The sequence below is a fragment of the Hyperoodon ampullatus genome, assembly GCF_949752795.1.
Source record: "Hyperoodon ampullatus genome assembly, chromosome: 8".
NCBI classification, from domain to species: domain Eukaryota; kingdom Metazoa; phylum Chordata; class Mammalia; order Artiodactyla; family Ziphiidae; genus Hyperoodon; species Hyperoodon ampullatus.
Genome location: NC_136921.1, coordinates 75,401,597 through 75,416,701, shown reverse-complemented (window position 1 = coordinate 75,416,701; position 15,105 = coordinate 75,401,597). Strand labels below are relative to the sequence as shown.

Here is a 15,105-nt window from a genome sequence, read left to right as displayed (position 1 = left end):
CTGGTAGAGCCTGGAAAAGCTTGGGATAGTGTCCGTAGTCAAAGAAGGTACGGTGAGACCATTTTTAGCCAGAAGTTTACATACTCTTCTCCCCCACCGAACTTTTTAACCAAGGGTGTGAAGGAATAGAAAAATTACAAGTACTTGAAAACTTGTCTATCATCTGTTGACTAAATGACGTTGAACGTCATGTTTTATCGCCACTTCATCAAAAATGTGAATAAAGCCCTTGTCAGTAATACCTAAATCATATAATACCAATATTTAAAAGTCTTATTGTTTATATTTTATGAGTCATTGTGGTCAATACTGATAAAAATGCCAACCTTTTATAGGCCAAAACAGCTCTTGGAGAACATTTGCTGAATGTTGGTGTGAATCGAGACAATGTTTCTGAGATTTTGCAAATTTTTATGGAAGCACACTGTGGACAAACTGAGCTTACTGAAAGCCTGAAGACCAAAGCTTTTCAGGCTCACACTCCAGCACAGAAAGCCTCAGTTCTGGCTTTCCTGATCAATGAACTGGCGTGCAGCAAGAGTGTGGTGAGGTAAGCATATGCCCAGACATTTCTGGTGATTCTTTTCTGTTTTGAATTTGTCTGGTCACAAAGTAATACAAATTGCTTATAGAAAATTTTGAAGTTACAGACTACCACAAAGAAAAAGATTAAAATTACACTAATCTCACCATTCAGAGATGACTACTGCTAATAATGTTTCAATGTATTTCTTTGCAGTCTATTAGAAAAGAAATTTTGAATCATACTGTGTATAGTCTTTGTAACATGTTTTGTTTATTTGGTAATTTGGTATTTATTTGTATACTGAAGTGTAAACAGTTTTTTCTTGCTATGGCTCCAGAAGCCAGCACTGTTACAAAAACCTAGAATTTTTCTTTTATCTTTTGATGATAAATGACTACCTGATTTTCCTTAGTAGCTGCCATTTGTAGAATTATCTATCTACTTTTTATCATGTGCTGATACAATCTTAATATTATATATTTATTGTGTATTAATTTGCACTTTTAAAAAAAAGTACTTAATCTCATTTCAGAGTCAAAGTAAGTCCTCCACTATAGTATTTGAAGATTTGGTGAACAAATTCCATGTTCATCTTGTTCTTAGTATTCATTATTTTACAGATTTTAATTATGTTACTTTTATTCCTTTACCTTTCTAGGAAAATAATCAATCCAAACATTTCAGAGCCATGCATTTCTACCATTGCTGGGCATCTTTAAGTTTTCTATACATCTCTTAGCTATGTATTAGTATAATTTTTCATTTGTTTTTGCTATTCATTGGCAATCATCATTTGTACTTACCCCAAAACTGCATCATTTTGCTTACCAAATTAATGTATTGCATAATGGATTAATATATATCTTCTAATAAACTTTTGCATTGGCAGTGAAATCGACAAGAACATTGATTACATGTCAAATTTGAGGAGAGATAAATGGGTGGTAGAAGGTAAACTCCGCAAGTAAGTCATGTTTTATTAAAACTAATATACGGTTTTCCTTTTTTGCAAGTTTCTGAGTAAAACATACAAATTGCAAATGTAGAATTTAAACTTTATTCTGTCTAAGAATTAGAAAAGGTAAAACTTAATTAAGGTGAGATATGAAACTAATAAAACTCAGTGCCAGAATTTTCAGTAGACAAAAGATATAATGAGATTCACTGAGCTCATATGCTTCAAACTTAGAAGAAAGTCATTTTATCTTTTTTCTTTCAAAGAAGTCAAGCAATCACATATTCTAAGATTGTTGTTGCTATCGGGTTATTTTTGTCACAAATAGAATCTGTTTGGAACTACTACTTTTTTCCTTAATTGCTTTCTAATTAAAACTTGCTTTTACAGAGAGCCTAACATATCCAAATGTATTCAGCATTAAAACTTAATTAGCTTCCTGCTAGGAAATATAATGCTGAAATTATTCAACTTCTGTGTTAAGAGAATAGTTTCTTTGCAGTAACTTGAATTGAAATTTATTCAGTCAGGTAGTATAGGATCAGGTCTTATCACTTGGCCATTCCTGAGTTAATCTTCTCAGTTTTCTGGTTTTTAAAAAATGTATTCTAATTCCAAAGAGATAGCCAGAATAATTCTTGAATGTTAATATATTTTGTAGTTTCTGGGAACATATTTCTTAAGTTTCCTTCATGCTAATTTTTATTGTCATTCATTTATTGATTACTGTGAGAGAAATACCATAAGGTATTTTTGCTTACAACACATAGTATGCTCTTCAAAAAGTATAAGAAGGCTTTTCTTCCATATCATCATTTTTTCATACTTAAAGGCTCAGAATCATTCATGCTAAGAAAACAGGCAAAAGAGACACTTCAGGTGGCACTGATCTTGGAGAAGAACAGCATCCATTGGGCACACCCACTCCAGGACGCAAACGAAGAAGGAAGGGAGGAGATAGTGATTATGATGATGAAGATGATGATGATAGTGATGACCAAGCTGATGAAGATGATGAGGATGAAGAAGATAAAGAAGACAAAAAAGGAAAGAAGACTGAGACCTGTGAAGATGAGGTAATCAAATTTAGGTTGATTTTAATACTTAACTAATATTACATAACATATTGAAAATAACACAGAATTTGAAGTCAAATAGATTTGGGTTTGAATTTCGTTGTGACACTTGACTCAGTTTCTTCATCTGAAACTGAATATTATAATATTCACCTCAAAGTTTTTTGTGATGGTTAGGTAAATATTGAGTAGAATACAATGCCTTCTATACATAGAGGGCATTTACATTGAATAAAAGAAGTTAAATTTTTCTGTTTATATAATGAGAGTTCTCCAGAGAACTATTCCGATTCTTAATTTTAGGTATCCTCTTTCATTCTATCTATTTAACATGCTATCTTACATTTATTTTGTACAATACATCATGCCTTAAAAGTGTTGTCAGGTTTAATGAAACTGATGTATTTCTCAAAGCCCAGTTTATTAAGTGCCTAGCTCTAGGCTGTTTTTCTTTTCTTTTTTTTTAGCTCTAGGCATTTTTGATCAAAGTCCCCTCTCAATTTACAGTCTCACTGAGGAAGATTTACAGTAAGAAAATGTAATGTGTTAAGTGTTAACTGCTTTGATAGCGGTATTTACAATGTACTAGGCAGGTACGAAGGAAGGATGTTGAACCTTTCTGAGGAATAAATTTTCACAAAGGCTTTCTGGACTCATTAGCTGAGGCTACAAGTTGGGCTAAACGTTAACCTAGAGACGAATCCAGGAATCCATGGAAAAATCTTCCAAGCAGAGAGAATAGCATGAGCAAGGGCGCAGAAGCCTTGAAACCACAATGTGCTTTAAGGGACTTACAAGTGCTCTAGTGTTACTAGACAGCTTCACACGCCACAACTGTGAACTTGGATTTTATAGTTTCGTGGTAATAGGAAGCCACTGAAGGTTTATAAGTGAGGGAATGACATGGTCAGACTTGATTTTTTCATTGGCTCACTATGGCAGCTCTGTGGAAGATAGAAATAAATTTGAATAGAGCAAGATCAGAGGTAGGAAGATCAGTCAGGAGATATTGCAGTAGTTTAGGTGAATTGTGAGGGGTCTGAAACTGGACTAAAGGAAGGAAAGGATTCAATAAATATTTAGGAGGAAAATGAGTAATATCTGAAGATGGACTGTGTAGGTTGATGGAGGGAGAGGTAGGATTGATTCCAGCTGTCTGGCTTGGGGACTGCTTGCTCTGCTATTGTTGCCATTAACTGAGACAGAGAAATCAGAAGGAGCAGAGGAAATAGATGACGGGGAGGAGGGGAATATGGAACAGATAACTGAAGACAGGAAATGATGGTAGGTTTATTTTGGACATGTTGAGTTTGAGGTGCCTTTTCAGAAGCTCAGCAGTCAGTTGGATTTAAGAATCTAAAGACTGGGGGCTTCCCTGGTGGCACAGTGGTTGAGAGTCCGCCTGCCGATGCAGGGGACATGGGTTCGTGCCCCGGTCCGGGAAGATCTCACATGCCGCGGAGCAGCTGGGCCCGTGAGCCATGGCCGCTGAGCCTGCGCGTCCAGAGCCTGTGCTCCGCAATGGTGAGAGGCCCGCGTACGGCAAAAAAAAAGAATCTAAAGTCTGGAGAAGAGTTCAGTCTTGAAAGTGTAGATCTGGAAGTTATTAGCACATAGACAATAGTTTAAATAATGAGTTGGATAAGTTTGCACAGGGGGATTGGTTTATTAATTAGAGTAGTGGACTGAGGTTGGAACCCCAGGGAATGTCAATATTTAAGAAGAGCCCACAAGGCTTCTTGTTGAAGAAGGAACAAAGAGGTAGAAAATTTCTATAGTGGGTCAGGGATTTTCAATACCAAGACCACCTCCAGAGTCAGAGTGATTCACTAGGATGACTCACAGAACTCAGCATCTAGTCATGCCATGGCTATGGGTTATTACAGCAAAAGGAGACAAAGCAAAACCAGCAAAGAGAAAAGGCATATGGGCCAAAGTCCAGAGGAAACCAGGCCCAGCTTTCAAGAGTCTTTTCCCAGTGGAGTCACACAGGATGGGCCTAATTCTCCCAGCAGTGAATTGCGACAATCTGTGAAATGGTGTGTTCTAAGGAAGCTCATTAGAAACGCTGTGCCCAGAGTTTTTTATTCAGGGCTGGCCACATAGGCACACTCTGCATAGCATGTGCCAAAATTCCAGATTCCCAAAAGAAGAGTAGGTATTCAGTATAAACCACATTGTTAGCACAGTTTAGGTCCAGTGAGCTATTCTTATCAGTTAGGGTGGGGGAACCCCCCAAAATTCAAGTTCCCAGACACTAGCCAAGGGCCAACTTTGTAAGCCAAACTTTCAAGGGCCTACAATGTTAACTCTCTTCTACACATGTCATAATAATAAAAGTCAAGAAACTTGAACATTTTAAAAAGGAGGGAGTGATAAACAATGTTAAGGGAGCAGGGGCCTAGTGTGATGAGGACTGAAAGTGTTCGTTGTATTTGGCAACACAGAGGTCATTGGTAACCAATGCCAGCACCATTTCTTTGGAAGGGTGAGAGCACAAGCCAGGCTATGATTGATTGAAAACAATAGAAAGTGAGAAAGTAAACTTAACCGTTTCAAGCATTATGCCTCAAAAGAAAGGGTAGTTCTTAGAGGTGGACAAAGACCAAGGATTTTTCAGATGCGGAAGGTTTGAGATGATTTTTGTTTGAAGGGAAAGAGCCAATTAAATAAGAGAGGGGCACTGAAGATTAAAGAGATGAAGAGAATAATTAATGGTATAAGGTCCCTAAAAATATTGGAGGGGATTCAATTAAGGTAAAGAGAGGGACTAGCTTTGAAAAGCAGGCTAAATGAAAGAAGGCAAGGTCACAGAGGTGTGTGTGTGTGTGTGTGTGTGTGTGTCTGTGTGTCTGTGTGTGTGTAAGGGAAACTACCATAAGCCATGGAAATGGACATATATAAAAGGGAGATAAAGTTGATGTTTACCTTTTACCAGAAAAAAATGCTAGAAATATCGATAGGGTTGCAGAATGGCATTCAAAAAACAATATACAGCCAACTATTCCTTCTGCCCTTGATGCCAGGAGTATTTAGCCAAGGAAGTCTAGAAAGAACTCTTTTCCTTTCTTGTATCAACTCAGTACTGCTGGAGAAATAAAGAAAGAAGACTTAGAGAGATGATTTATTGATGGAATGTGTGAAAATAGTATCTAATCAAGACCAATGACAAATTACTGAATCAAATTTTTTACTAAGTCTGGATAATAATATAATTTATAAGATCATGTGCTATACAATTTCTCATAAGTAAAAATAGCATAAATACAAAATGTTTTCATAAATTCCACCCCCCATGTTATATTTTAAACCAGAATGATAAAAATCGTTAGAGTGAGCTTTACTTCTTTTAAGAGTACCAGGCTGAAAAGGAGACTACAGTGAGATTCCTCGCAGAAATTACTTCATAATGTTGTATTTCTGAAACCACTTGATCAAATACTTTCATGCTGTGACAAATAATGTGAAGGGTATATAATTTGGGTATCAGAATTGTAATTACCCAAAGATACTATTTATAACCAATCTGCTTCATTTGGCAAGTAGAGCTGTTTCCATAGCAGGAATTAAACTTTTCTTACCAATACTAATCACCTTTTTATAGAATTAGCATCCCTTTTCATCACTTAATATTATAAATTGTTTTAAGGTGTTAACTCTCATAAATTTGACAGCCTTGTGTTGGGACTTCAGTATCTTCTACTGGGTGGTCATCCCACTAAACTGGAATTTATTTACAGAAATTCTGTGTTTCACCTGGCCTTTTTCACATGGAGAATTAACAAACTATGCATTTTTTTTTCTTTAAGGGAGATAAAGACTATTAAAAATCAGTACTAATGATTTAAACATCATTTTTAATATTTTAAGACCAGATATGTCATTTAAAGTAGTCATTTTTATTTTTTATGAATGTTGAATTACAGTTAATTAGAGTGATCAAAATCCTGGCAAATGTGTATCTTGTTATTAATGTGAGAAAACAGTTTTAAAACATTTGAAAATAATGAATATTTTAGGACCTAAGAAACCAAATTAGCATTTCCTTTAAATTATTTGAGAGTTTTTCTTTATCATGAAGAAGTAGTAACCACTTATCAATTTCCTAATAAAATTAAAGGTTAACTATTTAATGAACCTTATTGATAAGATTGTCCTCTGAAAATAGGTCTGGCCTCTTGATTAAAGTATAGGTAGAGTGTCAGTAGTTATACTCCTTAAAGGACTAATTGCAGGAGCCTTTCCATTGAGACCCGTGTGATCCCTTTCAATTAGAAGATACTGCCCTGAGACTAAGTCACAGCCCTCTGTCTCAAGGGTGATTTCCTCTTTTCTTCACTCTTCATTCCTTCAACACATGGACTCTTTCCCTAATACTTAGGTTTGTGTTGAAATCTAGGTGAGCTTTAACTTCACAAGTTGCTGTGGAGGAGGTTATGTGGACAATTAAACTTTGATATGTAGTGACACATACAACAGCCTTCTCTTCTGATTGGGAAACCATGGCAGGGATAGATTTTGCGTTCTTAGCTTTGTAGTTATTGCCTTTCTCTCTGGCCTTTCAAATTCCTTCATATCTCTTAAATTATAAGGACTATTAGCCAAAGCTCCTTTAAATAAAACTTTAGTAGATATTTTACTTCTTTTTCATCATAAGAAAAGTCTTAGAACTGGTAGTTAGCTAATTTGGCTGATACATAGCTACTTTGATGTCTTATTTCAAATATTTGTTGATTGAGTTGATTTTTATGTAAGCAAATTATCAAACATCCTGCTGGTCAAACGGTCACTATACAACCATATAGCTATTAAATATCTATTTAATTGAAGAGTCAAGGTTTAAGGGTCATTGAGCCTGTTCTCTTTTAAATAGAAATGATGTATATATGGAATCTTAAAAAAAAAAAAAAAGGTTCTGAAGAACCTAGGGGCCGGACAGGAAAAAAGACGCAGACATAGAGAATGGACTTGAGGACACGGGGAGGGGGAAGGGTAAGCTGGGACGAAGTGAGAGAGTAGCATTGACATATATACACTACCAAATGTAAAATACATAGCTAGTGGGAAGCAGCTCATAGCACAGGGAGATCAACTCGGTGCTTTGTGACCACCTAGAGGAGTGGGATAGGGAGGGTGGGAGGGAGGCTCAAGAGGGAGGAGATATGGGGATATATGTATACGTATAGCTGACTCATTTTGTTATAAAGCAGAAACTAACACAACATTGTAAAGCAATTATACTCCAATCAAGATGTTTAAATAAATAAATAAATAGAAATGATGTTATTATTACCACAAATAATATGCCTAAATGCCTTTGTAAATTGGTCCCCTAAATTTGGGTAAAGAGTAGATAGAGAATGGTAAGACTATTGAAGTTTTCCTTTCACTTCCTTCTGTTGGCGAGATAACTATACTGGTTTAGAAATATCTGTTTGTGAGAGTGGTTGGTGGCAGTGTGGCTTTTTAAAAAAGCTTATAGTAAGTGAACATCAAAAACAATTGCCTATGTTTTTTAAACCTGAGATGTACCTACATTTTTCTAATTTATGGACAGCTTTCAGAAAGAAGGAAAGTAACCTTATTTATATATTAGGTACCAGGAACGCTGCAGGTTGCTTTCAGATCTGTTCTTATTTAGTCCTCACAAAAACCCCAGGTTACAGATAATATTATCACAAGATAATGTTATCACCAATTTACAGATTAGGAAACAGTTTTAGAGGAGTTAAATAATTTGCCTATATGAAGTCGTGCAGCTGAGGTCCAGAGAAGCACATATACTTTATATTGTGTCATGCTTTCCCTCGAAAACATATACTTTGGGTGTAGCTTTCCTATATTCATTTTGTAGAATGAAAAATTTTATATAATCACAAGATTTCTATTTATGAAATCAGTACTCTATATAGTAGGGATTATTTTTCTTCTAAAAGCTCAATGTATTCAAAATATCATTTACCCTTTTTTGCTCTAAAATGACTCTCAGTTAATGATACCAATATTTTTGCAGTCTCCCAGATTTAAACCCTTAATATCATAATTTACTCCTTCCTTCATCTCCCTCACCCATTTCTGCCTCGTATCTGTGAGCTGCCAGGACTTAACAGTTCTGACTATGTACTATCTCTTATATCCATTTCCTTTTCTATTTCTTTTATCCTATTACGACCCACATCCTCTTTTCCTCTTGAATCATTGCAACAATTCGCTAACTAGATTTGCCAACTGTAGTCCTTTCCCTGCTCCAGGCCATCTTACAACTATTACCATACTAATCTTTGTAAAGCATAGTTCTGATATTTAATCTCCCTCAAAGGATCATATTACTGTCCATTGCCAAGCACTTACAGCTCTAGATAATTTAGCCCTAAACTCATCTGTGCCTCATCTCCCCACCTTACCTCTTCAGGTCAAACTCTTTCTGAAATGCCCTGTCCTCTTTTCTCTGATCAATCAAATCCTAACAATTCTTCAGTAGCTAATTAAAACATAACTTCTTCCATATAGCCTCTCTTGGTATAGGTTCCCACTAGAAGTAATCTCACCCTTCCCTGAGCTCCATGACTCTTAATCTCTACCTCTCTTGAGGTCCTTATAGCTTTCTGCTGTTTGGCAGTTTTTATTTATTAGTGTAATGTTTTATGTGTCTCCCTACCAGATTAATGCTTTATCGAGAGCAAGAACTGATATTGATATTCTCATTTCCATGGTGCCTATCCTAGTACTTTGTATATAGGAGGCTTTCATTAAATATTTGCTGATTGACTGAGTAAATAAATCTTAAAAACAGGTAAATGATACTGTATTTTGTTATGTATAGGATGAAGGTGACCAAGCAGCAAGTGTTGAAGAGCTAGAAAAACAGATTGAAAAACTGAGTAAAGTAAGCACTTTTCAGATTACAGTTTATATCTTTTTTTTTTTTTTTTTTTTTTTTTGCAGCATTTCAAAAATCCACCTTATATGGGATTAGTTTTTCTGGTTGCTAAATAAAAACAAGCTTTTTGTAACTAATTAAAATGAGGAGCTTTAGAAACATTCTCACAATTAAACCTTTAAAGTTTAATGCCGGGCTTCCCTGGTGGCGCAGTGGTTGAGAGTCCGCCTGCCGATGCAGGGGACACAGGTTCGTGCCCCGGTCCGGGAAGATCCCACATGCCGCGGAGCGGCTGGGCCCGTGAGCCATGGCCGCTCAGCTTGCGCGTCCGGAGCCTGTGCTCCACAACGGGAGGGGCCACAACAGTAAGAGGCTCGCGTACCGCAAAAAAAAAAAAGTTTAATGCCAAGATTAAAAACCTGCCTCTTAAGACATGGTACTGAATTTCACCAGGGCCTCTGTACTTCAGCTCTTCTTTAAGTATAAAATACCAATAAATGCATGGTTTTATTTCTTGGAATTAATTACTTTAAAAATTCAGTCGAATTTTATGATAATAGTTTTGGCAGCTCATGTTTTATTTTATATTAGTATATTTGTGGATTTTATTTGCACTGGATTTGTAAACTATAAATGTTTATGAACTTCTCATTAAAAATTGAATTTCAGTAGGATTAGTGAAGTTTTAGATGAATTTTTTGTTTTAAAAAATGAGTTTTTAAAAGTATTATGAAATTGATATTATGAGATACCTGTATACTATAGCCATGTTAGATTCATCACAAATTTATCCCAAAATTTAGTCATATGTTACCTAGGTTTACAACATGAGTATAAAAATAGGCAAATAGAGGTCTGGTCGATTACATATGTGAGTGTTATTTGTTACATATTGTAATCAATAGAATTAAGCCAATTTACTTTGGCTTAATGAAATACCTGGTCACACTGTTTATTATTAAATATAAGACATGCTTTACTATACTATACTTGATAAAATAAACTTAACTCTTTAATCCACGACAACAAAAATATTCCATCTACCCTCAAAGTAATTTCTATATTTATAAGTGTAACTAAAATTGAAGTCAGGCTTGTAATATTTAATTCTTTTGCTGTCTTTTCCCAGTAGTGAAATTTATCTGCTCTAAAGGCATAATAAGTGTAAAGTCGCTTATGTATTAATTTTTAAAGCACTTAACATCCATAGCTTAATTATATGCATCATTTTTTAACAGCAACAAAGTCAGTACAGAAGGAAGCTCTTTGACGCTTCTCACTCTTTACGTTCGATGATGTTTGGCCAGGATCGTTACAGACGCCGGTACTGGATTCTTCCCCAATGTGGGGGGATTTTTGTAGAAGGCATGGAGAGTGGTGAAGGTAGGAACTGTTAATATGTTACAAAGTAATACAAGGAACCATATTTTTAAAAACCCTGTTACTCCTTCAATATATTTTGTGCTTCCAGAATCAAATCTGCTTTATGGATAAACATTGTAAAACCTTGATTCCCATTCCTTTTGAACTCATAATGCCCCTTGCTCTGATAAAAATTCCTTCTCTCTCCATGATTTTTCTTCTGCCACTCTTACTGACATCAGACATGAACTATTCTTTTTCTTTAGCAGACAAAGGTCTTCACCTGTATTATCCTTTATAACTACTCCTCCATTTCTCTTCCTTCCCATTTTCAAGTTTTCCAACATGTGGTTTTATTCTTTAACCTTCCCAACAAGCATCCATCCCAACAGTATCCCTGGAGGTAACTTGCTTCAATCTAAGACCCTTATTATAATCCTCATTCATCTTGAAATCTTGTTCATGTTTGAAATTTGTGATCACCTCCTCCTCCATTAAACTTCTTCCTTTCTTCAGTTCTGTATTACCACACAATTCTACAGTCTACCTTTGGACTATTTTTTCGCTGGCTCCATTCCTGTTACATTAACTAGCACGTAACATAATGCATATACATGCTCAATAAACCATCTGAATTGAACTTTTTAGAACTCTGTACCTGGACATTTCCAAATGTTTAAATTCTGATGGGGCCAAAAGTGTTATGTTAGTGCTTACAGGTTTCAGGGTATAAGGGGTTGGTGCAGCTATCTTTTATTTTTTTATTTTTTTTAAACACAACGTGATTATATTTTAATACACAACCAAAATACAAAACACCATAGTAAATTGATGGCAATAAAATATAATATTGATATTTCATTTGCATTGCATGACAGATGATTAACATCCTTAGTCATAAATGAGTTCTTAGAAACCAGTAACAAAGACATTAATAAACCAAGGGAAATTAAAACAAAAACAAACCAGAAGATAATGAAATAACACAAGTGACTAGTAAGGATTAAGCATATATGAAGATGACTGAGCTGAACAATAACAGAAGAAAAGCAATTTCTTTGAAATATCATATTACCAAAGATTAAAAATTTAACATTTGTACAGTTTTAGGAAACATACCCACATAAACACTGGGGGACAAGATTGATGAGGTCCCATCTATATAGTAGGGCAAACTCTAGTTTGGACTCAAAACTATAAAATTTTGGATATCCTTAGTTCTAGCAGTTCCAATTCATTGGAATTATTTCAACAAATTAGTTGGATAAATTTACAATTTATATATAAACCATGTTTACTGCATAGAAAATGTGTAGCTAGTATATAGACCCCCCCAAATATGACTTGCATATTAATTTATCAGTACACCCAAAAGAATGTGTACAAAATTTCATTAATAGTAGATAACATAGTCGGAGGTGGCAGAATTAGAGGAGGAAAAAAGGCATTTAAGAAGTAAAATATTGGACTTCACTGGTGGCGCAGTGGTTGAGAATCCACCTGCCAATGCAGGGGACACAGTTTCCAGCCCTGGTCCAGGAAGATCCCACATGCCGTGGAGCAACTAAGCCCGTGCGCCACAACTACTGAGCCTGCATGCCACAACTACTGAAGCCCGCGCTCCTAGAGCCTTTGCTCCGCAACAAGGGAAGCCACCACAGTGAGAAGGCTGCGCACCAAAACGAAGAGTAGGCCCTGCTCGCCACAGCTAGAGAAAGCCCGTGCACAGCAACAAAGACCCAATGCGGCCAAAAATAAATTAATTAATTTAAAAAAAAAAGAAGTAAAATATTATACTTCACAAATTTCCACATCCTTTGAAATTTTGAAAAAGTTGATTTTTTGTTAATCAATTTTAAATTTCCCTGTGATAAGTGAAAATTTTAAATATATGCACTTAATACTTACAGGAGCATTGAAATGAAGCCTCAGAATCACACCATTCTGAGCTTCTCCGTGTAATCATGCTGCCATCATTCAAGCTTCTGAGATTTAGTCCAATGGCAACAATGAAAACAGTCAACATGCCTGGTTACAATTGGAGCTATCTTTTAGAATGCTATTTCTGCATTCTCTGCTGCCTGTGGGTAAGGGAGAGCATGAATCAGCCACCCAATACCATATTAGTAAGCCCATTGTTAAATGGCAGCAGCTGTGAAAAAAATCCCAATTGTTTGATTGTATAATTTTTGGAAACTCCAATATATAACAAATACGTTTCAGTCTTAATAGTATGTGTATTGTCTGCACACACAAGGGACACAGTAACTCCATATCCAGAAAAGGTGTATATTATTCAGTGGCTAAAGGAAATCAGATATCCAAAAGCTAACAAATGTCATCAGAGTCTCTTTGTCAGAGACTTTAGTCACAGATACTTGTAGTGCTACTATCAAATAAAGTTGACTAAACAGGGTTGTTAAATTGTGAAATGAGGTTGCTCAGTACCCCTACCTGAATCTCTGCTTGTTTAAGAAATGCAATCTCGGGCTTCCCTGGTGGCACAGTGGTTAAGAATCCGCCTGCCAATGCAGGGGACACGGGTTCGAGCCCTGGTCCGGGAAAATCCCATGTGCCGCGGAGCAACTAAGCCCGTGCGCCACAACTACTGAGCCTGCGCTCTAGAGCCCACATGCCACAGCTACTGAAGCCCGCGTGCCTAGAACCCATGCTCTGCAACAAGGGAAGCCACTGCAATGAGAAGCCCACTTACCACAGTGAAGAGTAGCCCCCGCTCACCACAACCAGACAAAGCCCATGCGCAGCAACGAAGACCCAACACAGCCAAAGATAAATAAATAAATTTATTTTTTTAAAAAAGAAGAAGAAATGCAACCTTTCTCCTCCAGGTATGCAACACTGTTGCACAACCTGGCCTTGTAAGTATAGCTGGGTTTTGGCAACATACCTGACCAACAGGTATAGAAGCTACCAGTAGAGGTCACAAAAAATAAGTCCAACTGATATGTGGGCATACTTGTGCAGGACTTAAATACCCCAGTCTGTCCATGCCAGGTATGCAACCCGAGGAAGGAAGGAGTTCATGCAAAACCTTTTGCAGTGATTGTGATTCTGGTCTTCCAGCCACAGTGAACACAGAATCCCAACCCCAGTAGGGAAATGTGTTTGCCATGGCTCTGTTGCATTCTGGAACAATAGATACTGGGTTCTTCATGTCTAGCAAGCCCATAAACGTTTGAGGCTTTTCTCCTTTCCAGCATAATGAACTGAGGAGTATGGTTAGTGATCCCTTGGAGGAGACCCTGGGGACTGAGCCCAGCCCTGGTCCTCCTTAAGTTTGAAAGAGCTTAGGTCAGGGAACAAAGAAGCCTGGCTTCAGGAGTTGAGTCAAACTCATAAGGTGGAGCTGATGTAATCCCATTTCAAGAGAGTCAAGTTAATGTAGGGTATTTCCCTCAGTTCTATTCTCTGAGTCCTTTTCTGAGGAGTGTAGAGGCCATGAGATCTTACCAGATGATTTGTGGGAGTGAGGCTTAATAGCTCTAATCCCTGAAGGAGATTCCTTACCAGGGACCTTCTCCACCTAATCTTTTGGTGTCTCCCACTCTTCTAACAACTCTTCAGTATAGCATGTGAACCATTCAATATTGTGTCTTACCTCACAGGAATCTTTTTCACGGTCTCAGTAGGTCTTTCAAGTTTCTGAATAGGACCACATTCCAACACTCCAGGATTACGCAACCATCAACTTCTGTCGTATTAATCCTTCTGCTTATGAGCAATACCACACTTAGTGGTGTGCGGGAGCCTCTGCCAGAAGTCTAGCCTGTCTTTGATTCTTTTTTCTTTTTATCTTCTCCTTCCTTTGTTCCTTTTTTCTTTTTCTTTTGTACGGAAACCTGTACCACTTACTAAGCTCCCTCTTTCCATTTCCTCCCCTGAGATGGGGCATGTGTGACCTAAAAGAACTATTTCATTTCTATCAGTGCTTCACACATGGTGGAGTAAAGTCAAAGCAGTCATCCACTCAGGTGGACCTGTTCTGATTTGATGATTCAACATACTTTGCACCAAGAACGTGTTGTCAGGCCTTCCCCTCTCAAGCCCTGGGTTTTCTTATAATCATGCTAACACAGCCAGGGTCTCAGAACAGCTACATCCTCTGCGGATCTAGTCCCACTCACATTCAAGGGTCAGGAAAATCATGGGGCTATATTTTACCAACACTACCAAGCATTCAGTTTGGAAACAGGGTGGCAGCGCCTATCTCAGCATTATTAGTCAACCCAGACTGCTCATTCTATAACAGGGGCATGTGTTCCCCCTTCTCAGCTTCATTTAATAT

At 37.0% G+C, this 15,105-nt stretch overlaps 1 protein-coding gene across 4 annotated transcripts in view; it reads left to right on the top strand.

Annotated features, from left to right (window-relative positions):
• BAZ2B (bromodomain adjacent to zinc finger domain 2B) overlaps positions 1-15,105 on the top strand; it is a gene marked incomplete at both ends in the record, with an annotated part of 130,086 nt that overhangs the window by 83,914 nt on the left and 31,067 nt on the right. For all 4 annotated transcript variants that reach the window (XM_079709954.1, XM_079709955.1, XM_079709956.1 and 1 more), the window contains 5 exons: positions 336-550; positions 1,416-1,490; positions 2,314-2,557; positions 9,381-9,443; positions 10,676-10,820. In XM_079709954.1, coding sequence (XP_079566080.1) covers positions 336-550; positions 1,416-1,490; positions 2,314-2,557; positions 9,381-9,443; positions 10,676-10,820 — 742 coding nt within the window. The remainder of the gene's footprint in view (positions 1-335; positions 551-1,415; positions 1,491-2,313; positions 2,558-9,380; positions 9,444-10,675; positions 10,821-15,105) is intronic.